We start from the raw sequence: 27,641 nt of genomic DNA on the forward strand, positions 1-27,641 counted from the left end.
TGAAAATCCATCATAAAAATCTAAATTATTAACATGTTTGAAACAATGATAATCTAAATAGAGTAAAGTATATATATACATCCCATGATTTACTCACCCTCAAGCCATATATGACTTTCTTCTTTCAGACGAACACAATCGGAGATATATTTAACAAATATCCTGGCTCGTAAAAGCTTCATAATGGTTGTGAAATCCATCCATCCATCCATCCATCCATCCATCCATCCATCCATCATAAACATAATCCATATGGGTTAATAAAGGCCTTCTGAAGTGAAGTCAGGGGTTACTAGCTTCTTACTAGGCATCTGCCAGAAGCTAGTTATTATAGTTAAGAAGGTTTTAAATATGGATATTTTTCTTACAAAACCCCATCGCTTTAAGGCCTTTATTTAACCCCTGGAGCCATATGGATTATATTTATGATGGATGGGTGTTTTTTTCAAAACACGCCCCCATTCACTACCATTATAAATTTTGGTAGAGGCAGGATATTTTATACCTATAATATATCTCTGATTGTGTGTATCTGAAAGAAGATAGTCATATACTGTACACCTGGCTTGAGGGTGAGTAAATCATGGGATCATTTTCATTTTTGGGTGAACTATCCTTTTAAATAGTGTGTAAATATTATTTAAACATATAGGATGATACCTAAAATTCTGGCTGTGAAATTTAGACAATGGAGTTCGACAATTTTATTCCAAAATTTTATTTAATTACAGAATGTTTTTAAACACACAATGCACAATTTGAGAAAGGGTATAACTTTATGAATTAATTTTTTAAAAAATGACAGAAATCTCATGTGATATGTTTATAGACTGCTATATATTGTTAGTATAGACAGATTAAATTAATAATAAAAAGTGTTAGAAGATTTATTCACTTTAGATGTCCACAGGGCCAAAAGTTGATATTTACCATATCACTTTTGCAAAGCTAAGAAAACTTAAAGAAAATGCATAAACTAAAAGCAAAGGAAGCCAGGGAAACACACACACACACACACACACAAATGTTGCTCATTCAGGCTTCACTTTGAGCAATGTCACTGTGCAGCCATAGAGAAGAGAGAGGAGGAAGAGGGCGAGGAAGGCACAGGCCATATTCCATGCCTCTTCAACTGTATCCTGTGTGACAGATTCAGGTCTGTTCTCATTCATAAATATAGCCTCTTCAAACATTGCTGTAAAATGCAAACAGAGGAAACACATTTGAAAATTATGAAATTTCTAAAGTTTATTGACTTAGTTATATCCTTGATAAACTTATGTTTTAGTGCATGAAATATTTGATACCTGATTTGGAAATGTTATGCAACTGGGTACCAGTAGCATGAGTGATTCTGCAGCTGTACACCTCACCAGGTGCCCACTTTGCAGGCAGGAGCTGCAGGTAACTTCGGATGCTAAATTTTCCATCAGGGCCTTTTGCAGGGTTGGTATCATTATGGGCAGACACTTCAGTCGTTCCAAGCAGCCAGGTGATGTTGATGGCGGATGGGCTGAAACCATACACCAGACACACCAGCCTACTAGCACTCTGCAGCAGCTCTACAGATGGAGCAGAGTGGATCACCGAGGCTAAAAATAAATAAATAAATAAAAAACAGTGGGAGAAACAGATCAGGTAATAGGGTAAATGCAGAGAGGTATATATGCTGCATTTCAATTCTGTTGTATTTACTCTCTTAGTGTTTACTGTCATATATATATATAACTGTATGAAACCAGCATGAATACAATCTGAGCAATTCTGGTCAATGATGTCATGTGCTATTTAAACATTTTTCTGTGATAGCACCCACCATACAAGTTCTCCAAAGTTGCGTTAAATGGACTTTGGGATGACTCATGAGAAACAATGCAAGAGTACGCGCCTTCTTTCCTCTGTGATGCAGGCAATATTAGGGCACTATGCATTGAAAAACCTCCTGAAGTGTGAGCAACCACAGGACTGTTAGTGAAGTGAGACTCATCGAGTTTCGTCCCATTTAGTTGCCACTCTACGGAGATATCAGATGGGAAGAAACCAGTGATGAAGCAAAGAAGGCTGGTATTTTGGAGTCCAGAGAGATCGCTGTCTGAGGGTCGGAGGATGCTCACAATGGGTTGTTTGGGGTCTGTGGACATTAGGCAACGATTAGTAATGAAAAAAATCTTTAACGGAAGGTTGAGAACTGTAAGTGCTCACCTCTGGTTTTTGAGATGTTGTGCTGCTGTGTGTCTTTAGAGCACAAATGCTTTACCTCACAGGTAAAGTGAGCATATGCATTCCACTGGTCAAATGAAACCTTCAGAATACTTTCCTTGCTTTGAGTACCATTGGCATGATCTATGGGATTTTGTTCAAAGACATTTGAATTAGCTCCATTCTTTTTCCACCGGATGGAGAAATGCTTGACACTCTGACCAACAACCAAACAGGTCAAATTCAGAGCTGCGCCAGATCTCACATGGTTTTGGGAAGGACCCAACAGGTAGACCGCTGCCTTCAGACTGGAAGGTGCAATCACTGTTGGATGGTAAGATAATTTGTTAAGATATTACATTCACTGAATCATAGGTCAGGAAACAAATTACAACTTTTACCTCCACAAATATTGATGTCTTTATTTTGTGTAGGTTTCGTACTGCCTCCATCAGCAATTTGACAGGTGTAAGTAACCCCTTGATTCCACTCTTGCTGTGGCACGGATATCTCACTGTACACTTTCACACGACCGTTCTCCATCATTGTGACATCAAAAGCTGTGTGAGGTTTCTCCACAGATTTTGAAAACCATTTGATCTTCGGGTCAAATCCTTCCCCAGAACACAGCAGCTTCTGTGTCTCTGAACTAGACTGACCCACACTGGGAACAGCAACAAGCTCTACGGTAGGATCACCTGAGGGGAAAATGTATTAAATGTGCAGTGAAGGGAACTTAATACATCCATACATTAGTAAAATTCATTACAATCCATGAATTAATGTGGTATTGATGAAATGATAACACTTTACAATAAGGTTTCATTTGTTTACATTAGTTAACATGAACTATGAAGAAAACTTATAAAACATTTGCTAACATTAGTTAATGTAATCTCAGCATTTACTAATACATTTTTAAGATCAAAAGTTGTATCTGTTAACATTATGCACTGTGAATGAACATATTAACTAAAATTAACAAAGGTGAATAAGTTCTGTAAAATAATAATAATATATATATATATATATATATATATATATATATATATACAGTGGGTACAGAAAGTATTCAGACCCCCTTAAATTTTTCACTCTTTGTTATATTGTAGCCATTTGCTAAAATCATTTAAGTTCATTTTTTTTCCTCATTAATGTACACACAGCACCCCATATTGACAGAAAAACACAGAATTGTTGACATTTTTGCAGATTTATTAAAAAAGAAAAACTGAAATATCACATGGTCCTAAGTATTCAGACCCTTTGCTGTGACACTCATATATTTAACTCAGGTGCTGTCCATTTCTTCTGATCATCCTTGAGATGGTTCTACACCTTCATTTGAGTCCAGCTGTGTTTGATTATACTGATTGGACTTGATTAGGAAAGCCACACACCTGTCTATATAAGACCTTACAGCTCACAGTGCATGTCAGAGCAAATGAGAATCATGAGGTCAAAGGAACTGCCTGAAGAGCTCAGAGACAGAATTGTGGCAAGGCACAGATCTGGCCAAGGTTACAAAAAAATTTCTGCTGCACTTAAGGTTCCTAAGAGCACAGTGACCTCCATAATCCTTAAATGGAAGACGTTTGGGACGACCAGAACCCTTCCTAGAGCTGGCCGTCCGGCCAAACTGAGCTATCGGGGGAGAAGAGCCTTGGTGAGAGAGGTAAAGAAGAACCCAAAGATCACTGTGGCTGAGCTCCAGAGATGCAGTCGGGAGATGGGAGAAAGTTGTAGAAAGTCAACCATCACTGCAGCCCTCCACCACTTGGGGCTTTATGGCAGAGTGGCCTGACGGAAGCCTCTCCTCAGTGCAAGACACATGAAAAAACACCTGAAGGACTCCAAGATGGTGAGAAATAAGATTCTCTGGTCTGATGAGACCAAGATAGAACTTTTTGGCCTTAATTCTAAGCGGTATGTGTGGAGAAAACCAGGCACTGCTCATCACCTGTCCAATACAGTCCCAACAGTGAAGCATGGTGGTGGCAGCATCATGCTGTGGGGGTGTTTTTCAGCTGCAGGGACAGGACGACTGGTTGCAATCGAGGGAAAGATGAATGCGGCCAAGTACAGGGATATCCTGGACGAAAACCTTCTCCAGAGTGCTCAGGACCTCAGACTGGGCCGAAGGTTTACCTTCCAACAAGACAATGACCCTAAGCACACAGCTAAAATGACGAAGGAGTGGCTTCACAACAACTCCGTGACTGTTCTTGAATGGCCCAGCCAGAGCCCTGACTTAAACCCAATTGAGCATCTCTGGAGAGACCTAAAAATGGCTGTCCACCAACGTTTACCATCCAACCTGACAGAACTGGAGAGGATCTGCAAGGAGGAATGGCAGAGGATCCCCAAATCCAGGTGTGAAAAACTTGTTGCATCTTTCCCAAAAAGACTCATGGCTGTATTAGATCAAAAGGGTGCTTCTACTAAATACTGAGCAAAGGGTCTGAATACTTAGGACCATGTGATATTTCAGTTTTTCTTTTTTAATAAATCTGCAAAAATGTCAACAATTCTGTGTTTTTCTGTCAATATGGGGTGCTGTGTGTACATTAATGAGGAAAAAAATGAACTTAAATGATTTTAGCAAATGGCTGCAATATAACAAAGAGTGAAAAATTTAAGGGGGTCTGAATACTTTCCGTACCCACTGTATATATATAGTTAATTGTTAGTTCATGTTAGTTATTGCATTAACTAATGTTAACAAATGGGACCTTATTGTAAGTGTTACCGATGAAATGTTCATTCCCTACCAAAAATGTATCCAGTAGGTTCTGATTTCCAGCTGCGATTGAAGGGACCATAAACTGTACAGGTAAAAGTTTTGTCTTTCTTCTGCTGATCAGTAGGTATTGTAAAAGGTGTGGTCAGGGACCAAATGTTTTCAGAAGGGGCAGAATCCGTACAAATGAAGTCTGAGATATCAGCATTGTTGGCCTGGAATTTGATGCAGACCTCACTAGAGGAGAGATCTTTTACAACACACTCCAGCAAAGCACTGTCAGACTGAGCTGATTTCTTGAAAGGCCTCCTGATCACTACTACAGGAACCTTTTTCATATCATCTGAAGAGCAAACATACATTTTAATACTTAATATGTGGTTTTCAGAATCTAAATTGTCATTAAGAACTTGATCAGTGCAAAATAAACACTTACCAGCTGGAATTTCTACTTTCTCTTCTGGGAAACATGGATGTTTAGCAATACAAGCAATAGTATTCAGTCTCGACCATTCATTTTTGGACAAAGTCAAGTTGTTTACAATGATATTGGGCTGTTCATTGGAAATGGTGCCAACTTTGCGGTCACCATTTGCCAACCACGACACTGTAGTTGTGTGTGGCGCTTTAACAGTACAAGAGAATTGGCGTTTGCTGCCCTTCAAAATTTCTTCGAGACGGGCTCTCTTTACTTTGATTGAAGCTTTGAACTCATTCTTGTCACTTATGGCATGTTGAACTCCACAAATACTGATGTCTTTATTTTGTGTAGGTTTCGTACTGCCTCCATCAGCAATTTGACAGGTGTAAGTAACCCCTTGATTCCACTCTTGCTGTGGCACGGATATCTCACTGTACACTTTCACACGACCGTTCTCCATCATTGTGACATCAAAAGCTGTGCTACTTTTCTCCCCAGATTTTGAAAGCCATTTGATCTTCGGGTCAAATCCTTCCCCAGAACACAGCAGCTTCTGTGTCTCTGAACTAGACTGACCCACACTGGGAACAGCAACAAGCTCTACGGTAGGATCACCTGAGGGGAAAATGTGTCAAATGTCCAGTGAAGGAAACTTAATACATCCATACATTAGTAAAATTCATTACAATCCATGAATTAATGTGGTATTGATGAAATGATAACACTTTACAATAAGGTTTCATTTGTTTACATTAGTTAACATGAACTATGAAGAAAACTTATAAAACATTTGCTAACATTAGTTAATGTAATCTCAGCATTTACTAATACATTTTTAAGGTCAAAAGTTGTATCTGTTAACATTATGCACTGTGAATGAACATATTAACTAAAATTAACAAAGGTGAATAAGTTCTGTAAAAAAAAAAAAATATATATATATATATATATATAGTTAATTGTTAGTTCATGTTAGTTATTGCATTAACTAATGTTAACAAATGGGACCTTATTGTAAGTGTTACCGATGAAATGTTCATTCCCTACCAAAAATGTATCCAGTAGGTTCTGATTTCCAGCTGCGACTGAAGGGACCATAAACTGTACAGGTAAAAGTTTTGTCTTTCTTCTGCTGATCAGTAGGTATTGTAAAAGGTGTGGTCAGGGACCAAATGTTTTCAGAAGGGGCACAATCCGTACAAATGAAGTCTGAGATATCAGCATTGTTGGCCTGGAATTTGATGCAGACCTCACTAGAGGAGAGATCTTTTACAACACACTCCAGCAAAGCACCGTCAGACTGAGCTGATTTCTTGAAAGGCCTCCTGATCACTACTACAGGAACCTTTTTCATATCATCTGAAGAGCAAACATACATTTTAATACTTAATATGTGGTTTTCAGAACCTAAATTGTCATTAAGAACTTGATCAGTGCAAAATAAACACTTACCAGCTGGAATTTCTACTTTCTCTTCTGGGAAACATGGATGTTTAGCAATACAAGCAATAGTATTCAGTCTCGACCATTCATTTTTGGACAAAGTCAGGTTGTTTACAATGATATTGGGCTGTTCATTGGAAATGGTGCCAACTTTGCGGTCACCATTTGCCAACCACGACACTGTAGTGGTGTGTGGCGCTTTAACAGTACAAGAAAATTGGCGTTTGCTGCCCTTTAAAATTTCTTCGAGACGGGCTCTCTTTACTTTGATTGAAGCTTTGAACTCATTCTTGTCACTTATGGCATGTTGAACTCCACAAATACTGATGTCTTTATTTTGTGTAGGTTTCGTACTGCCTCCATCAGCAATTTGACAGGTGTAAGTAACCCCTTGATTCCACTCTTGCTGTGGCACGGATATCTCACTGTACACTTTCACACGACCGTTCTCCATCATTGTGACATCAAAAGCTGTGTGAGGTTTCTCCACAGATTTTGAAAGCCATTTGATCTTCGGGTCAAATCCTTCCCCAGAACACAGCAGCTTCTGTGTCTCTGAACTAGACTGACCCACACTGGGAACAGCAACAAGCTCTACGGTAGGATCACCTGAGGGGAAAATGTGTCAAATGTCCAGTGAAGGAAACTTAATACATCCATACATTAGTAAAATTCATTACAATCCATGAATTAATGTGGTATTGATGAAATGATAACACTTTACAATAAGGTTTCATTTGTTTACATTAGCTAACATGAACTATGAAGAAAACTTATGAAAACATTCGCTAACATTAGTTAATGTAATCTCAGCATTTACTAATACATTTTTAAGATCAAAATTTGTATCTGTTAACATTATGCACTGTGAATGAACATATGAACTAAAATTAACAAAGGTGAATAAGTTCTGTAAAAAAAAAAAAAAAAAAAAAAAAAAAAATATATATATATATATATATAGTTAATTGTTAGTTCATGTTAGTTATTGCATTAACTAATGTTAACAAATGGGACCTTATTGTAAGTGTTACCGATGAAATGTTCATTCCTACCAAAAATGTATCCAGTAGGTTCTGATTTCCAGCTGCGACTGAAGGGACCATAAACTGTACAGGTAAAAGTTTTGTCTTTCTTCTGCTGATCAGTAGGTATTGTAAAAGGTGTGGTCAGGGACCAAATGTTTTCAGAAGGGGCACAATCCGTACAAATGAAGTCTGAGATATCAGCATTGTTGGCCTGGAATTTGATGCAGACCTCACTAGAGGAGAGATCTTTTACAACACACTCCAGCAAAGCACTGTCAGACTGAGCTGATTTCTTGAAAGGCCTCCTGATCACTACTACAGGAACCTTTTTCATATCATCTGAAGAACAAACATACATTTTAATACTTAATATGTGGTTTTCAGAATCTAAATTGTCATTAAGAACTTGATCAGTGCAAAATAAACACTTACCAGCTGGAATTTCTACTTTCTCTTCTGGGAAACATGGATGTTTAGCAATACAAGCAATAGTATTCAGTCTCGACCATTCATTTTTGGACAAAGTCAGGTTGTTTACAATGATATTGGGCTGTTCATTGGAAATGGTGCCAACTTTGCTGACATCATTTGCCAACCACGACACTGTAGTTGTGTGTGGCGCTTTAACAGTACAAGAGAATTGGCGTTTGCTGCCCTTTAAAATTTCTTCGAGACGGGCTCTCTTTACTTTGATTGAAGCTTTGAACTCATTCTTGTCACTTATGGCATGTTGAACTCCACAAATACTGATGTCTTTATTTTGTGTAGGTTTCGTACTGCCTCCATCAGCAATTTGACAGGTGTAAGTAACCCCTTGATTCCACTCTTGCTGTGGCACGGATATCTCACTGTACACTTTCACACGACCGTTCTCCATCATTGTGACATCAAAAGCTGTGTGAGGTTTCTCCACAGATTTTGAAAGCCATTTGATCTTCGGGTCAAATCCTTCCCCAGAACACAGCAGCTTCTGTGTCTCTGAACTAGACTGACCCACACTGGGAACAGCAACAAGCTCTACGGTAGGATCACCTGAGGGGAAAATGTGTCAAATGTCCAGTGAAGGAAACTTAATACATCCATACATTAGTAAAATTCATTACAATCCATGAATTAATGTGGTATTGATGAAATGATAACACTTTACAATAAGGTTTCATTTGTTTACATTAGTTAACATGAACTATGAAGAAAACTTATAAAACATTTGCTAACATTAGTTAATGTAATCTCAGCATTTACTAATACATTTTTAAGATCAAAAGTTGTATCTGTTAACATTATGCACTGTGAATGAACATATTAACTAAAATTAACAAAGGTGAATAAGTTCTGTAAAAAAAAAAAAAAAAAAAAAAAAATATATATATATATATATATATATATATATATATATATATATATATATAGTTAATTGTTAGTTCATGTTAGTTATTGCATTAACTAATGTTAACAAATGGGACCTTATTGTAAGTGTTACCGATGAAATGTTCATTCCCTACCAAAAATGTATCCAGTAGGTTCTGATTTCCAGCTGCGACTGAAGGGACCATAAACTGTACAGGTAAAAGTTTTGTCTTTCTTCTGCTGATCAGTAGGTATTGTAAAAGGTGTGGTCAGGGACCAAATGTTTTCAGAAGGGGCACAATCCGTACAAATGAAGTCTGAGATATCAGCATTGTTGGCCTGGAATTTGATGCAGACCTCACTAGAGGAGAGATCTTTTACAACACACTCCAGCAAAGCACTGTCAGACTGAGCTGATTTCTTAAAAGGCCTCCTGATCACTACTACAGGAACCTTTTTCATATCATCTGAAGAGCAAACATACATTTTAATACTTAATATGTGGTTTTCAGAACCTAAATTGTCATTAAGAACTTGATCAGTGCAAAATAAACACTTACCAGCTGGAATTTCTACTTTCTCTTCTGGGAAACATGGATGTTTAACAATACAAGCAATAGTATTCAGTCTCGACCATTCATTTTTGGACAAAGTCAGGTTGTTTACAATGATATTGGGCTGTTCATTGGAAATGGTGCCAACTTTGCGGTCACCATTTGCCAACCACGACACTGTAGTGGTGTGTGGCGCTTTAACAGTACAAGAAAATTGGCGTTTGCTGCCCTTTAAAATTTCTTCGAGACGGGCTCTCTTTACTTTGATTGAAGCTTTGAACTCATTCTTGTCACTTATGGCATGTTGAACTCCACAAATACTGATGTCTTTATTTTGTGTAGGTTTCGTACTGCCTCCATCAGCAATTTGACAGGTGTAAGTAACCCCTTGATTCCACTCTTGCTGTGGCACGGATATCTCACTGTACACTTTCACACGACCGTTCTCCATCATTGTGACATCAAAAGCTGTGTGAGGTTTCTCCACAGATTTTGAAAGCCATTTGATCTTCGGGTCAAATCCTTCCCCAGAACACAGCAGCTTCTGTGTCTCTGAACTAGACTGACCCACACTGGGAACAGCAACAAGCTCTACGGTAGGATCACCTGAGGGGAAAATGTGTCAAATGTCCAGTGAAGGAAACTTAATACATCCATACATTAGTAAAATTCATTACAATCCATGAATTAATGTGGTATTGATGAAATGATAACACTTTACAATAAGGTTTCATTTGTTTACATTAGCTAACATGAACTATGAAGAAAACTTATGAAAACATTCGCTAACATTAGTTAATGTAATCTCAGCATTTACTAATACATTTTTAAGATCAAAAGTTGTATCTGTTAACATTATGCACTGTGAATGAACATATGAACTAAAATTAACAAAGGTGAATAAGTTCTGTAAAAAAAAAAAATATATATATATATATAGTTAATTGTTAGTTCATGTTAGTTATTGCATTAACTAATGTTAACAAATGGGACCTTATTGTAAGTGTTACCGATGAAATGTTCATTCCCTACCAAAAATGTATCCAGTAGGTTCTGATTTCCAGCTGCGACTGAAGGGACCATAAACTGTACAGGTAAAAGTTTTGTCTTTCTTCTGCTGATCAGTAGGTATTGTAAAAGGTGTGGTCAGGGACCAAATGTTTTCAGAAGGGGCACAATCCGTACAAATGAAGTCTGAGATATCAGCATTGTTGGCCTGGAATTTGATGCAGACCTCACTAGAGGAGAGATCTTTTACAACACACTCCAGCAAAGCACTGTCAGACTGAGCTGATTTCTTGAAAGGCCTCCTGATCACTACTACAGGAACCTTTTTCATATCATCTGAAGAACAAACATACATTTTAATACTTAATATGTGGTTTTCAGAATCTAAATTGTCATTAAGAACTTGATCAGTGCAAAATAAACACTTACCAGCTGGAATTTCAACTTTCTCTTCTGGGAAACATGGATGTTTAGCAATACAAGCAATAGTATTCAGTCTCGACCATTCATTTTTGGACAAAGTCAGGTTGTTTACAATGATATAGGGCTGTCCATTGGAAATGGTGCCAACTTTGCTGACATCATTTGCCAACCACGACACTGTAGTGGTGTGTGGCGCTTTAACAGTACAAGAGAATTGGTGTTTGCCGCCCTTCAAAATTTCTTCGAGACGGGCTCTCTTTACTTTGATTGAAGGTTTTAACACAGACTTTGCTGTACAGGTGAAATGAATAATGTTAGTTTCATAGAATGATGATGCTTATATACTAATTATACTGTCATATCTAGCATATGTATGATTTATTTTCATTATTTTCAACTTACACGTGCACGAGTTATATTCTTGGGTGAAGGTCTTAGACTCATGGGTGGCTTTACAAGTGTACCGTTTGCCTTCATACAGAGTGCCGATAGATATTTGACTTATGTAAGTATATTTTGTCTCCACTTTACCAATGTTCTGCAACACTTTATTATAATTAGCAGTGAGAGGCTGATTATCGCTTAACCAGTTTACAGTAACTCTTTCTGGGTAATAATCCTTCAACTGGCACTCCAACACAATGCCATCACCTTCCTCTTTACTCAGCAGAGCCATAGTGGGCACAGAGATACGTTTTACTATTAAAACAAAGAAAGAATCAATTAACTTGGACATTGTGTTTTAAACAGAACATATAAGAGGCACAAAGTTTATAAAAATCTAAATCAATCAATTATATGAATTTTTTTTTTTTTCAATAAATTCAAATAGACATATAAAATAATGATATTATGATATGGTGCTCCACCAAAAAAAAAAAAAAAAAAAAAAAAATGCTGTTAATGCTTCAGTGGGGTGGTTATTTACATCATGAGAGTTTTTAAAGTTGCAGATACTGGAATAGAAAAAAAAGGACAGAAAAGGAAATCACAAACATGCTTCAGAGAACATAGCAAATAGCAGATGGAAGCGTTAAGTAACAGTCAAGCTGAAATAGCAACCGAAAGCAGAACTGAAAACCATCTGCATCTCTGAGACAGGGTTGAGCACATCTGCACAGGAAAGACACCTTTCCATTTACATAAAATGCTTCTCCTTCTTATGCAATTTATGTTTTAATATACTTTGCTGCATGAAAAATTTATGCTTACAAATGTTCACAGTTAGAAGATGTTGTGCTTCAGTCACCCAATGAACAAAGTCTTGCAGATTTGGAGGAAATTAAGTATTGGATTTAAGAAATTTGTGTGCAATTTATTATATTCAGATATGAGGGAAATATTTCAAAACCTAGTGCCCTTTAAATACTCCTGTGTATTAATAAATGTTACTCCTTATGCTATAAACATATTTAGAGCAAAACTATAGTTTATCATGCAAATTAGTGTTTTTCCTTGAGATGTCAATACAGATTTGTGAACTTGAGATTAAAAAATACAAGAGAAATTGAATAGTTTCTTTCCTTTATTAAAGTAAAATCTAAAAACAAACAAACAAACAAACAAACAGCACAATCACATATTTACAAAAAAGAATAAATGTCTTAAAGCTGTTTCTTTGAGAGGCCTTGCATCATGTCCTTAAAGGGATCTTTCATTTCACCTGAAAGCATAATTTAACACCAATTACAGGAGGCAAAACAACTTCTGTTTAACACGCATGCATATATACAGTCAAACCAAAAATTATTCAGACACTAGATATCATTTTTGATATATTTTTACCAGTGGGTGCAGGACACTATAGTTCATTTATGTAAGTGAGGATAGCAAAATAATGGAAACTGTGAAATATTATACCCAAAAATTCTTCATAAAGTGGACTACCAGTAAAATTGATAAAAATTTGGGACCAAAAATTATTCAGACACTTTGACCTGACCATGTTTTGCTTAAGTGTTATCTGACATAATTAAGATTAATTTTTTCTGACACAGTTTAACTCTGAGATCTTGTCATATTTTATTACCATTTTTTTTAAACTATAGTAAATAAACTGTAATAATGAATGAAATGTTCAAGGTGTCTGAATAAATGTTTGAATGTATATATATATATATTAGTTAATGAAATAAATACAAAAAGCCACATTTTTTGCATCATCTCTCTCTCCAAATGATAACTAACTCAAATGCTCCTATAAAATCTAGTCTCATGTTTATCCTAAATTAAAATTTGCTAGACAAAAACATCTAAAAAGTGTATACCTTAACAAAAGTAGCACCTATGCTGTAGAACAAGGTGATGAGGAACAGGAAAACAAAGGTTACAGCCGTGTTTGTAATGCCACTCTCATCTGTATCAATGGGTTCAAACAGGGGATGCTCTATCCACACGAGCAATGCTGAGGAAACGAACAAGAACACATTTGCATTAAGACACCCTCCAACACAAGCTGAGTATAAGAGTCTAGCATATTCCTTATGTCTATGATGATTTTAATCAGTTTGCCTTATTTAAAATTAGACAGGTGGACTAAAGGCACGAATATGATTATTTTAATCAGTTCGCCTGTTCATCCTTATTTAAATTTAGACAGGTGGACTAAAGCGAATACGCAGAAGGAAACCAATAAGAATATTGTGAAGGACAAAGAACCTTTAATGTTTCTGAAATTTGATGATTTGTATTTATTTATCTTATCATGTTTGCTACATAATTAAAACACAATGGAAATCTGCGTAAAGAAAGGAGACCCTGACAGTCTCGAATAAATCAGCAAAAAAGTTCTGAATGTGTCCTGGCATGCTGTAGATGAACCAATGTGACTGTAAGAATTATCAATCTCTATGAGCTGAACTGTATAAACGGAGAGCATTATATGTCTGAGTGATCAGTACAAGACATACATTATGCACACACACACACACACACACACACACTGATAAGCATTTACTCCCATTATTGAGCATTTTATGTGGCTGCTAATGTTTTTTTTTTGTCTTCTGAATAAAATTATTTTTATTTTTATGTATACATATATATTTTTTAAAAGTACTCTAAAAATCCTTCTCTTCGATGTATTATTATTATTATTATTATAACTTTCTTGTTTTTTTTTTTTTTTTAATTTCAATTTATGTGGAGTGATGTTATGTTATGATGTCTTTGTGACCTTTTATGCACACATACACTGGGACAGAGACATGTAAAACATGATAACATAAATTAAATGCACAGGAAATATGCTTAGTTTCTTTTTTTATTAGTCTTTTCCTAAATTATGTGCATGAAAATATCTCAAAAAGCAAGAAGCCACAAACATTAAAGACAAACACACTTACAGTTATGGACATGTAACTCAAGAACAAAAAGAAACACAAGATGAACAAGTTAAACACTTAACAGGCATAACAGGAAGACATCACATGCATAACGATCTAGTCCTTGCAGGATGCAGGGGTATTCATACTTAGATTAATTACACCTGGCTTATCGATATGATCATCAATAGATCTTGTCAGTACGCGCATTTTTTCATCAATGCTTTCATGGAACACAACACAACTGTACACTATACCGCTCTTCCACTCAGAATAACTGACTGTGATCTGACTGTAGACGGAGAAGTATTCATCATCCTGCACTGGCAGGCTAGTTTTGGACTTAAAAATCACAGGTTCATCATCAGCAAGCCAAGACACAAACACCTCTTTGGGGTAGAAATCCTTCACATAACATGTCAGGGTCATCGTTTCACCCTCTTTGTGCTCTGGGGGTGCTAACAGGTAAACAGAGGGTCTCTTGGGTCTCGCACCTAGTAAGACAAGATCACAATTAAGACCAGAATGCGGAGTCATTCTCCTCCTCTTCTTCTTCTGCTTATTTTTTGATGAACTGATATATTAATGTCAATTGTAATGAAAGACTGTATAAATCAAGAAACATTGTGGAAGCAAGAACTGCACGATGTTTTGCAAAAAGAAAAAACATACCATTTTCTCTTTTGAACGTAGTCTCCATGGGCTGTGGTAGTTTTGCGTGTTCAACTGTGCACGTAAATACTGTGCCGTTGCTCCATTCTTCGTAGCCTATAGGGGCTTCAAGCTCCACCTTTATTTTGTTCTTGAAATGTGCCTCCGATGCCTCAGCGATGACAAAATTATTTGCTTTTATCTCTATTTTGGTGAATCCTGGATTTGCTCCTGAAGCTTTGCACGTCAGCGTTCCTTCTCTATTTTTCAGCATGTCTTCAAGGGACGGGGGGACTATAACAGCAGCAACATTGGTGCAGTCATCATGATTATTATCTATGAACAAAAAGCAGACATGCAACAGATTTAGGGAGAGATAAACATAATATGAATAGAGAAATAGAAAAAAGAAAGCTTTTCAAAGCATTCACAGTCCTCAAGAGAAAACATACCTGTATATGCGGCCTCTCTGACTTCTTTTCCCGTCTTGTGCTCAAACTCGCACTTGATTTTGGTGGCTGTCTTCCATTCTTCGGCACTGATTTGCAAACTGCTTGTGGCGCTATATAAGGTTACTGAGCCATTCTTCTCACTTGTGTCATAGGTGTTTATTGTATTTGCCACCTGCTGACCATCCTTAAACCACTTAAACGAATATTTTTTAGGTGAAAACTGCTGGGCTAAACACAAGAAGGTTGCTGTTCCATTTTCTAAATCCTTTTGTGTAGGTACTGTTAAGTAGACAGTTGCAGGCTGATCTGGCTGTGAGGCTGGCAACATACAGGAGAAAGCAGAGAGGAGAGGACATGAAAAGCACAAGAAAATAGTGCAAAATGCTTTATTAAGCAAAGCACATAGGATGCACCTGTAGTTCAGTTTGAATGCCAATGTTAAGTGTTGTAGCCTACATTTATATTTAATTTTTTTTTTTATTATTATTTTTATTTTGTTTATAAAACAAGAAGAAATCTCATGTGCAATTGTATTCCCTGGCATGAGGTCAAAGAAAAGGTATTTCTGAAAGCCTATGCCTATTATGTGCTTTTCTGTTCTAACGTTTTTAGAGGCGTTAGCCTCGCTGTTCTCGCTGTCTGTCATCAGACTTTGGTAAAGGACAACTGCTTGATATTCACAAAAATATAACAGCAGGTTCATTGGCATTAAATAATTCAACCAATGATTTGACAAAACTATAACAGTGTGCTGAAATATATTATATATTCAAACATGAGCCTCCACGAAGAAACATCATCCCAACAGCAATATATAATAGAGAGACACATGAAGTGGCTAAAATGTCTAATGTAAAACGTTAACATTTCAGAGATGTGACTTACCTAGTCGAGGTATAATAATTTCTTTTTTGCCATTCGAATTTGAAGCTTCACACGTGTAAGAGGTTTGAGGATTCCAGTCGCTTTTTTTCACACGCAGATGGCTGATTTTGGTATAGTCTCCGTCACTCCCAAACGCTGGATACTGCACGAAATCAGTCACCTCTTTCTTAGCGGGATCCTTCCATTTGAAAGTAAGCGAGTCCGCGGGGGAGAAACCTCTTGACACGCAGCCGATGGTGAGGAACTCAGAATCAGAAGAACACTGAGACAGGCCGAAGATTGACTTCGGCGGAGATGGTTGAGCTGTAGAGACATTACATATTTCTCAGACAATATATAGGCTACGACCTATAACATAACATATGCAACGCTATTAAACAGCTACATGTCAAAAGAACGAACTAATAAATTAATGGATAAATAAAATTAAATAAATCAAATAAATATATTAAATTATTGTACGTGAGAAGAAATACACCACTATCTTCGCTTTGCATCAGAGTCATGTGGCTAGTTCTATAAACTGCTTAGACTAGCCTTGCAAGTTTATCATCTTTTTTTTCTTCTTCTTTAAGACTGGTCATAACTTTTTAACTAAATTACTTTAACAAGTAGATTGGTCTAATTTGAGTAAAAAAAAAAAAAAAGTAAGACTGACTAGCTACCCCTTGGTTAACTGCTAGATAGTCTCCGTCTTAAGATCTATTCGGCCGCGTAAAACATATGCTAAAATCCCGCGAATTAGGGGAAACATTTAATTTTTCTTACACTCTTAAAAATAAAGAATGAATGCGATGAAAGAGAACCTTCTTCTCAAAGAACCTTTCAGTGAAGAGTTCTTAGAAAAAAATCTTAGTGTGAAGAACATTTAAATAACCCAAAGAACATTTTGTGGAATGGAAAGGTTCCATGGATGTTTAAAGGTTCTTCATGGAACCTTCAAGGAAAATGTCATTTAAGAACCTTTATTTTTAACAGTGTAAATGCTACAATTAATAAAGGATTATTTAAACTAATTTTCATTTATTATGACTGCATAATGACTTTTTCATTTTGTTTCAAATGAAACAGTTCTCGTAACTTATAAAGTGTAAATTAAAAAATAAATTGAATGAAAATTCCAACCTTTCGAGAATTTTTAGAGAAATCAGTTTGTAACTTTGAACTATGAAATCATATAAAAACGATTATATAAATAAAATAAATAGCCCAATTTAAAAATACAAACAAACATTCCTCGCACTTCTAAAAGTTCCGTTTTTTTTCTTTCCCTTTATTCTTTTATTTTCATTGTGCTTGCAATTATTTTTTGAATAGCGGCTGCTGTGTTTCCGCCAAAGACCTTCTTTTAAATCTTTAATTGCCCTCTTTAGGCATCGACAGAAACGTTTCTAAATCAGTAAGCTACGCCAGTTTATTAACCTATTATTATTATTATTATTATTATTTAATACAAATAATATCGGGATGCAATCAACAATTTAAAACATAACGCGTTATATTAGTGGCAGTATAAGTGCAGAAAGTTTTAACGCACCAGACACGTTGCAGTTTAGTTAGGCTATTTAGTCTTTTATTTATGCTCTGGCTGTTTTCAGCGTCTAATATTTAAGCAGATTAAAGCAACGCATGCGAGAAAATGAACAATGAAAGGAGTCGTTTAAGAATAACTACTGTTGTTGATTTTTGTTCGTTTTTAGCAGCTGAACAATATTATAATATTATATAGCCTTTTAGTGAAATTGCATACATTTGACAACAGCTAAATGAAGACAATTTGCAATAGAAAACTCTAACAACTCTGTTAAAAATATAATAGAAATAAATAAATAATAACATTTTGTCTTATTTTACGATACAAATGTCCTTGCAATTAATGATAAAATCTTACTGTTTGTTACGGTGACTTTGGTGCCTCTTCCCCAGTAGTCGAAAGCCCAGTCACACAATATTCTTTTAATGTTACAGAGCAGTATAAAAATACAGCGATCAGAGTCTGCTGAACGACCTGTAGCCGATTTCTTGTTTTATTTGAATGCACAAATCTAATTATTTAGAACTGTAGTTGTTCATAATTAATGTGAATCTTAATTGCGTTTCTAACAAAACACTTAAGACCGATGTTCTGACTTTAATTGTTCTAATCACAGAACAAGAAAATCGCCATTGAAATGTTGCTTTAATGTAAAAACAGTTTTTCGACAAATTAACTTCGCACACATTTATCGTACTTAAATCAGATTTTGATTTGGTAGGTTTGTATTTTTCTTACCTGACGAGACAGTGACCATGGTTCCTTTTCCCCAGTAGTCAAAAGCATCGTCACACTGACACTTTACCCGGGGATATTGTACAATAATACCAACTATGTAACCTCTTAACAAGTCGCTTTCATTTATTATTCTAACCCACAGATTCGACCATTTATTCTTTTAATTCAAACTAATGTTTATTACTGCAAAACGTAATTTTACATTTAGCTATACTATTATATTTAAAACGTGCCAACGTTATAGAGTAGATTAGATTAAATTTACCATCTTACCAGATGTCACTGTGACCGACGTGCCTTTCCCCCAGTAGTCAAAGGCAGCGTCACAGTGATACTTTTAATTTCTTCAGTGCACAAAAACACAAAGGATTTTTACACTAATACAACCTAAAACGAATAATTTATTAACGAATCTAACTTCTTACCTGATGTTACAGTCACCGCGGTTCCCTTTCCCCAGTAGTCAAAGGCACCGTCACAGCCGGAAAGTTTACGATAAGAGCCATACCATAACCACAATAATACATTTACACAGGCTATAGGCTATGCTTTGTCTAGATCGACGTTCCCAAAGCGACACGGTTTGATACGGTAGTTCGCACTTTCTGTAATCTGAAAGTTTTACGCGTTATTTTTTAAGGTTACCGACGCATCTTTCCACTGTTAACCAAGGTAAAAACTGTAAATACGTCTGAAATTTTGTGACAAGACCACTTACCTGATCTTCAAAAATAAATAAAAATAAAATAACAGAAAATGTCAGCAAGATCTTACCTGAGGAAACGGTGACTTTGGTTCCTTTCCCCCAGTAGTAGAAGTAGACACAGTGACTGGTGCCTTTGAGTTACTGACCAAAAAGCCCATACGAAGCAGTGATGTTCATGTGATCAACAGAACTTCAACCTAACATTTGTTATTCTACTTTTCGGTCAGGAGTAATGGATGCAGTAAACACTTCTCTCGCCTTTCTATTGTTCTCAATTGTCCTAAGTCAGAAACATGATTTGCAGCGCTAATGTTGCATTTTATCCAAAACATGAGGACCCTGCAATTAGAAACGAAACCATTTTATAGGCTACATGTACATACTGTAAATTGTATCACTCAAAAAAGTTATTTCTGCTGCTTGTTTAATTTATTTAATGAAGATGAGTTCTTAAACATTTTATCACAATTTTAATTGCATTTATTTCACTTAGGCTAAATGTGTAAAAGGAAAGTTTACCTAATCCATGTTTGCTGGAACTACATGTAACATGCCAGTGTGTGCTATTGCTATAATAGTTAACCTGAAAAAGATTTGTTGTTAAATCTGACATATCTGAGTCCTGTTGCATGAAGCTAGTTGAACAAACTCTGAGTTTCATAGTAGGTTTAGAATTGACAAGTCCATATAAATCCAGGTTCAGCAGCCTCACAACCCTGTCCCTTCCATCCCCTATGGTATGGAGTACTTCTCTTGGGCTTACTTTGGCCGCTGGGTAGGTTACGACATTTGTGAGAACAGTTCCCAAATGGGCACGCCGTGGCAATACTAACCATCTAGGTTAGTATTGTAACCCCCGTTCCCTGAAGGAGTGAACACAGACATTACATCCCCCTGTCATAGCCCTGAACCACCACTGAATGGCCAGGATCCATGTCTCGGCTCCTCAGAAAATCACAAATGAAGTGAGTAATGCCGGTCATATTTATACCCGTATGTACGGGTAGGTGTGACTCGGCATGCAAATCTCACTGGCTAATGTTCATTGGCTCCTTTTGTTACCACTTGGAGGTGATTAGGCTCCCAGGCAAGACCCCATTATGTCAGTATCGACAAAACATCTCCTTTCCCTCCTTCAGGAAACGGGGGTAGGGTGACCACCAGTCCAGAAAATTAGGAGCTTTGTCCCGCGTCCCACAAAACGCAAGTAGTGTCCCGCATTTCAGTTATGTCTGTATTTTCATCACTGAAATTACAATACCACAGTAAGAAATAAAACTGTGACTGGCATTTAAAAATGTGCAGCTATCATGTTCTTATGTAATCATCCATCCTGATGGCAAATATTTCCAACGAACATGCGCCAATCCCGTGGGTGCTCGAGCGCCACCCATGGAAATGGTCGAGCACCTACGGAAAAACACGAGATGTTCTCCATTCATTTTAACCAATAAAAAAATTGATTGCAACTTTCAGACACAACTTTCTTCTCATATTAATAGTTCATTTAAGGCAGTTTCTATGGCATTATTCTCTCTTGCTCAGATATTACATGTGCGTGCTCAGACTTTGTCCTCCTGCGTGTACACTCGTGAATCTAGAATTGTCTTCTCTCCAGGATTGATGTGATGTGTTTTATTTGGAAATGTGATGTTCCCAGAAAGTTCTCAGAATGTCCCTGCTGCCCTTGTCAAATAATTGAATTGAAAATTAGAGCTAAGCTGACTTAAGGTGGGTGCACACTGTGCGATTTTGGCCACAATTTGGTCGACTAAGGCTAATTTTGAGAATCCTAAAAGATTCCTATAATCCTAGGCTAAAATCTGTAGTCTGTGATCGCTAGTTTGACATGTTCACAGACAGCCGATTAATGACCGTTGCGATCAAATTTTACCTCCAACGAAATTCTGGCAGTGTCAGAAGATTTGGCGCACAGTCCTGCAGTGTGACTTCTCCTACGACAAATGTCAGATTCAAGACAAGTCGTGATCAAAATGAATGCTAAAGATGTCTTTGTTAAGCCACACTGTGATTTATAATAGTCCTTTACGATTGTTGCTTGTCAGACTGTACGAACATAATCCTCATGTCACACTGTGGGATCTCAGCTGTCGTTTATGTCAGACTGTACGACAGTCAAGACGCGTTTAAAACGGACGCGTGCATGAAAACTTGTCCGGAGTTTTACATCATCAACCCACTGCATTACATGCGGGACTGAAATGGTGACTAACAAAGACATTTCTATCGTTAATTTTGATCACGGCTTGTCTTGAAAAATGAAGACAATCTGACATTTGTCGTAGAAGAAGTCACACTGCAGGACTGTGCGCCAAATCTTCTGACACTGTCAGAATTTCGTCTGAAGTAAAACTTGATCGCAACGGTCATTAATCGGCTGTCAGTGAACATGTCAAAGTAGCGATCAAAGACTACAGATTTTAGCCTAGGATTATAGGAATCTTTTAGGATTCTCAAAATTTGTTTTAGACGACCAAATCGTGACCAAAATCACACAGTGTGCTCATTAACTAATGTAACTACTGTATCACTGCATCTGCAACTACACAGTTACTGCTTTAAATAAAGCAACATAACATCAGTGTTTCTGGCTCATCACTGACTGAAGCACAGGCTCTACAATTCAGCACTTTAGTTTTTCTCCAATTGTAGTAGCTGCATATTTGTTACAAAAAAAAAATCTGATCAGATGAATTTGGTTGCATATTGATAATGATTTCATCTTACAGTGGTCTTATTCGCTGATCTCCGAATATTGTATTTCTTTCACATCATTGTAGCTCTAAAAAACTGCATAAAATCCTGTCCTGCTTTGACATTTTCAAAGTTAAGTAATTATGCAGATATTATTCAGACATGATCATGTAGACACACACAGACATCAAGATTCTGGATATGAACCTCAAGAATGGTGCCAAAATTTTCAGATAAACAGATTAACTCTGAGCATCACAAAACAAGCTACTAAAGTCACAAAAAAATGTTGTTTATTGTCATCATTGTTGAGGTTCATACGCTGTATTCGTGACATCTGTGTGAGTCTAAAAGACATTGCTCAAAACACTGTCTGTATAATGAATTTTAAAATCAGAACATTCGACTGTTATAGAAAAAGACAAAACTAACAGTTAACACACTCAGAGGTTAGACTCCAGAGAGGATCAGTAAATCAGGACACTCCATGATGATTGAATCACCATCATTAAATAACCAAATTTATTTGATCAGAATTTCATGCATGTTCCAAGGATGTTTTGAAAACACAGTTAAAGCAGCCAGAGAGAATCTAATGTTAAAATATCAAGAATCAAGAGCACATCTAAAGCAAATGCTCACCTTCAAAACGGTGGCTTCAAACTTTATTATTTTCTATAAAACATCAACATCTAACCTGTCACCTGGTAACGTTCCCAGAACATTCAGAGACGGTCACAATGTGGAGTTCTTTTAAGGTTTGAGGAGCGTTATTTGGTGGACCTTCAGGGAACATTCAGGACATGCTGGGAATGTTTAGGGGACTATCACTATAGGACGTTCTGTTAACTTCCCAAATGTCCTCTTTGTAACATTCTCGTGTTACCATAAAAAAGCCAAAATAGAAGTCGTATCGGGAACGTTATTAAATGACCAACAGAGGACCTTGTGGGAAAGTTCTGTTAATGTCCCAAATGTCCTTTTTGTAACGTTCTTATGTGACCATAAAATAACCAAAATGGAACGTCCCCCTAAAGTCATATAAGGAACCTTGAACTGCAGCACTTTCATTACCAAAAGAGGATGTTTTAGGATTGTCCCTAATGTTCTGTAAAGTTTCGAAATGTTCGTCACCTTTAGAGAACTTTTAGGGAACGTTGCGCAAGGTCACGTGAAAGTTGCCTTGTACGTGGGTTCCTGCCTTGGAATGCATCCTCCGAAGGCAGCATTTTTAAGTTTTTGGATGCAGACCTAGTTTCCTAGTGTTTGTTCCCTTGATTATTATTCCATTCACCTGTTGTTCAATTAACTCATTTATCCTGTGTACAGGTGCTGGTCATATAATTAGAATATCATCAAAAAGTTGATTTATTTCACTAATTCCATTCAAAAACTGAAACTTGTATATTATATTCATTCATTACACACAGACTGATATATTTCAAATGTTTATTTCTTTTAATTTTGATGATTATAACTGACAACTAAGGAAAATCCCAAATTCAGTATCTCAGAAAATTAGAATATTACTTAAGACCAATACAAAGAAAGGATTTTTAGAAATCTTGGCCAACTGAAAAGTATGAACATGAAAAGTATGAGCATGTACAGCACTCAATACTTAGTTGGGGTTCCTTTTGCCTGAATTACTGCATCAATGCGGTGTGGCATGGAGTCGATCAGTCTGTGGCACTGCTCAGGTGTTATAAGAGTCCAGGTTGCTCTGATAGTGGCCTTCAGCTCTTCTGCATTGTTGGGTCTGGCATGTCGCATCTTCCTCTTCACAATACCCCATAGATTTTCTATGGGGTTAAGGTCAGGCAAGTTTGCTGGCCAATTAAGAACAGGGATACCATGGTCCTTAAACCAGGTACTGGTAGCTTTGGCACTGTGTGCAGGTGCCAAGTCCTGTTGGAAAATGAAATCTGCATCTCCATAAAGTTGGTCAGCAGCAGGAAGCATGAAGTGCTCTAAAACTTCCTGGTATACGGCTGTGTTGACCTTGGACCTCAGAAAACACAGTGGACCAACACCAGCAGATGACATGGCACGCCAAACCATCACTGACTGTGGAAACTTTACACTGGACCTCAAGCAACGTGGATTGTGTGCCTCTCCTCTCTTCCTCCAGACTCTGGGACCCTGATTTCCAAAGGAAATGCAAAATTTACTTTCATCAGAGAACATAACTTTGGACCACTCAGCAGCAGTCCAGTCCTTTTTGTCTTTAGCCCAGGCGAGACGCTTCTGACGCTGTCTGTTGTTCAAGAGTGGCTTGACACAAGGAATGCGACAGCTGAAACCCATGTCTTGCATACGTCTGTGCGTAGTGGTTCTTGAAGCACTGACTCCAGCTGCAGTCCACTCTTTGTGAATCTCCCCCACATTTTTGAATGGGTTTTGTTTCACAATCCTCTCCAGGGTGCGGTTATCCCTATTGCTTGTACACTTTTTTCTACCACATCTTTTCCTTCCCTTCGCCTCTCTATTAATGTGCTTGGACACAGAGCTCTGTGAACAGCCAGCCTCTTTTGCAATGACCTTTTGTGTCTTTCCCTCCTTGAGCAAGGTGTCAATGGTCGTCTTTTGGACAACTGTCAAGTCAGCAGTCTTCCCCATGATTGTGTAGCCTACAGAACTGGACTGAGAGACCATTTAAAGGCCTTTGCAGGTGTTTTGAGTTAATTAGCTGATTAGAGTGTGGCACCAGGTGTCTTCAATATTGAACCTTTTCACAATATTCTAATTTTCTGATATACTGAATTTGGGATTTTCCTTAGTTGTCAGTTATAATCATCAACATTAAAAGAAATAAACATTGGAATATATCAGTCTGTGTGTAATGAATGAATATAATATACAAGTTTCACTTTTTGAATGGAATTAGTGAAATAAATCAACTTTTTGATGATATTCTAATTATATGACCAGCACCTGTATATTTACTCCCTATTTTGTTCAGTTCTTTGTCCGGTCTCGTCTTGGTTCTGTGGATGTGTTTCCCCTGTGATTCTTCTATGTATTCTGTGGAGTATTGGATCAAAGACTGTTTTAATTGACCTATTCGTCTTCGTGTGCATGCTTATACAGCCACTCGTGACAGTGCTCATTAAAGTTAAAGTACTAGTCCACAAAAAAGTTAATATTATATGCTTGATGCAAAAATATATCAAATAAAAAAGGCTATTGTTGAACATCAAATGTCAGTGAGCATATAGAGAAGAAAAGCATAAGGTTATTTTAACAGTTCATTCGGGAGCTCTGAGGTTTGATTCTGACAGTATCGCCAGGAAACACCTGCATATTAGTAGGAAGACTCTATCCGATCTGTTAAAAATATATTACGTAAACAGCCAGTTAGCCATTTTAGTTTCATTTTAGTTCTGATGTCACAAGATAGATAAAGCATATACAACATAAAGATTGGATTTTAAAAATGAACAGCTCTCAGATTATCAACAGAACGATCTCCTTATTTACTCAGCTAAATTATGTTCCTGCATGATGACTCTGTGTGCAAAAAATACATTTTGTTTCTTTTTTTGCATGGGCTTTTTTGAGTTTTACTAACTTTACAAAAGTTGAGATCACTTTTTTTATGTTGTCAGTGTAGATACATTGGACAAATCAATTGGATAAGTACAGTAAATTTAGTTTACTAAATAAATTTTTTTTTTTTTTTTTTTTAAAGTGTAATAATGTAATTGTGAATGAAGATGTGAAGGTTTTAGTGAAACTGAAAAAGGTATATAGCAGGAAAATAATAATGATGGCATATTAGGGAAAGAGGCATCAAAATACACTCAATGCAATAATATTCATGACAAAAAGGGACCGGACAAAAAGGAAAAATCAGCACAACACTGGCTCTCTATGCATCTCCATACATAGATCATATTAAATTGAGGTTTGCCCCTTAACATTGTTGTACAAGATTGAAAAGATTTGGACCCAAACTCTATTATAAAGCCCTATTATATCAATTTATTATTATTTTTTTTTTTAAGAAGAGTGAAATTATTAAAGATATTTTTATTTCTGTTCTATTTCAGAATTTATATATAATTTAGGATCTATAATTAATTGAACTGTGAACAGTTGGTGCTGTACATGGTCACATAATAAATAGTTTTTTTTTCAAAAAGGATTCTCTGTATGAAGTCTTAAGGTGAAAAATTATGATGGAATAGAGAAACACATTATCAAGTGTTAGCATCAGTTCTGGCAGGTCACGTCAGTCAAGCTCGCATCAGCTGACTCCCAGGTGACTAACGTCTACCTATAGGAGTACGACACCTATCACAGCATCCATAAGCTCCTCAGTATTATCTCAGGAGCTAATTACCCTCCCCCAGAACAGAACCGTACTGCCAATACAAACTCTAAGTAATTATCTATTATATTTGACGATAGTGGTCCTGACAGAAATGGGTGTACTATAGTGATCATTAATTTACAGATGGTTCAGACCTTTTTGTAGTGGACTGAAACACTGTGTACCACCCCCCCCCCCCCCCCCCCCCCCCCCCCCCCCCCCCCCCCCGTATACACAGTGAGACAGTCCATAACAAAAACAAACCTCTCACAAGAGAGCTGTTCATGTCACATCCTGGCGTTAAAGTCCACATTTACTTGCACAGTGTGGTTTTACACAAAGTAAATATTATATGTTAGATGCAAAATATGTAAAATATCAAGGCTATTGTTAAACACCAAAGGTCAGTGAGTTTAAGTATTTATGAAATGTGGGTATAAATTCAAAAATAAAACTTCAGTTTTTTTCTTAAATAAATAACGATAATAATAATCTACACCATAAAGAAAATTATGCATTATGTTTGTTGAGGACTTTTTTAATGACCTCCATTGTTAATTGTAAGGGGTTTATGAAGTGAAATGTTTCACTGTGGCCACTCCATGCACAGTGACACATGCCACCTCAAATACTCCTCATGCAACAGGCTTTATAACAACCTCTTGGATGCAGTGCATTTTCCTTTCTGCTGCAGTTTCTTGTATAGCAATTAAAATGTTTAAAGGCATATTTAGCATGTGCAATGCCATTATCATGCCATAAATTTATTTTAACTGGAAATGTAGCCAGGATTAAGCTGTGAACCATTAAAAAGTTTTTTGACTGAAACTGAAGTTTCACTTTTCACTGAAAGGTTCTTAAAAGAACCTCTAACAGTTCTTCGTGTCACTTTATTAGGTTCTTTGTAGAACCATTCATGAAAAGGTTCTTTATGATATGACCCCATAGTAAACAAACATACAAAGAAAATCCAGGAATAAGACTTATTAAATGTTTATTGCCTTTATACATTGTGCCACACTGTGTCCGCTGTATTGCAGAATGATCCAAACCACATCAAATAGTCTTATGTTTCATTTCCTTTGCTATCTTGAGACTTTTTAAATGTGTCTTCATAAGACTTGAAATGTTTACATAAGCACAGTCGACTATAGTAGAC

The 27,641-nt window shown here is 36.7% G+C and overlaps 2 gene segments (V, D, J or C); both read right to left on the reverse strand.

The window, feature by feature from the left end:
• Nucleotides 1-702: 702 nt before the first annotated feature.
• LOC127509614 (immunoglobulin heavy constant epsilon-like) lies at nt 703-11,848 on the reverse strand. The segment is given in 8 exon segments: nt 703-1,195; nt 1,308-1,592; nt 1,817-2,131; nt 2,203-2,523; nt 2,601-2,897; nt 10,765-11,076; nt 11,170-11,454; nt 11,566-11,848. Coding segments are annotated over 8 exon segments (2,253 nt in total).
• A 2,559-nt stretch (nt 11,849-14,407) lies between these two features.
• LOC127507459 (Ig mu chain C region membrane-bound form-like) lies at nt 14,408-19,244 on the reverse strand (the record flags this gene model as incomplete). The annotated part of the segment is given in 5 exon segments: nt 14,408-14,980; nt 15,159-15,473; nt 15,590-15,907; nt 16,475-16,777; nt 19,172-19,244. Coding segments are annotated over 5 exon segments (1,386 nt in total), but the record flags the coding sequence as incomplete, so codon positions are not given.
• Between the last annotated feature and the right edge of the window lie 8,397 nt (nt 19,245-27,641).

This window comes from Ctenopharyngodon idella, chromosome 3, assembly GCF_019924925.1.
Source record: "Ctenopharyngodon idella isolate HZGC_01 chromosome 3, HZGC01, whole genome shotgun sequence".
Lineage (NCBI taxonomy): Eukaryota > Metazoa > Chordata > Actinopteri > Cypriniformes > Xenocyprididae > Ctenopharyngodon > Ctenopharyngodon idella.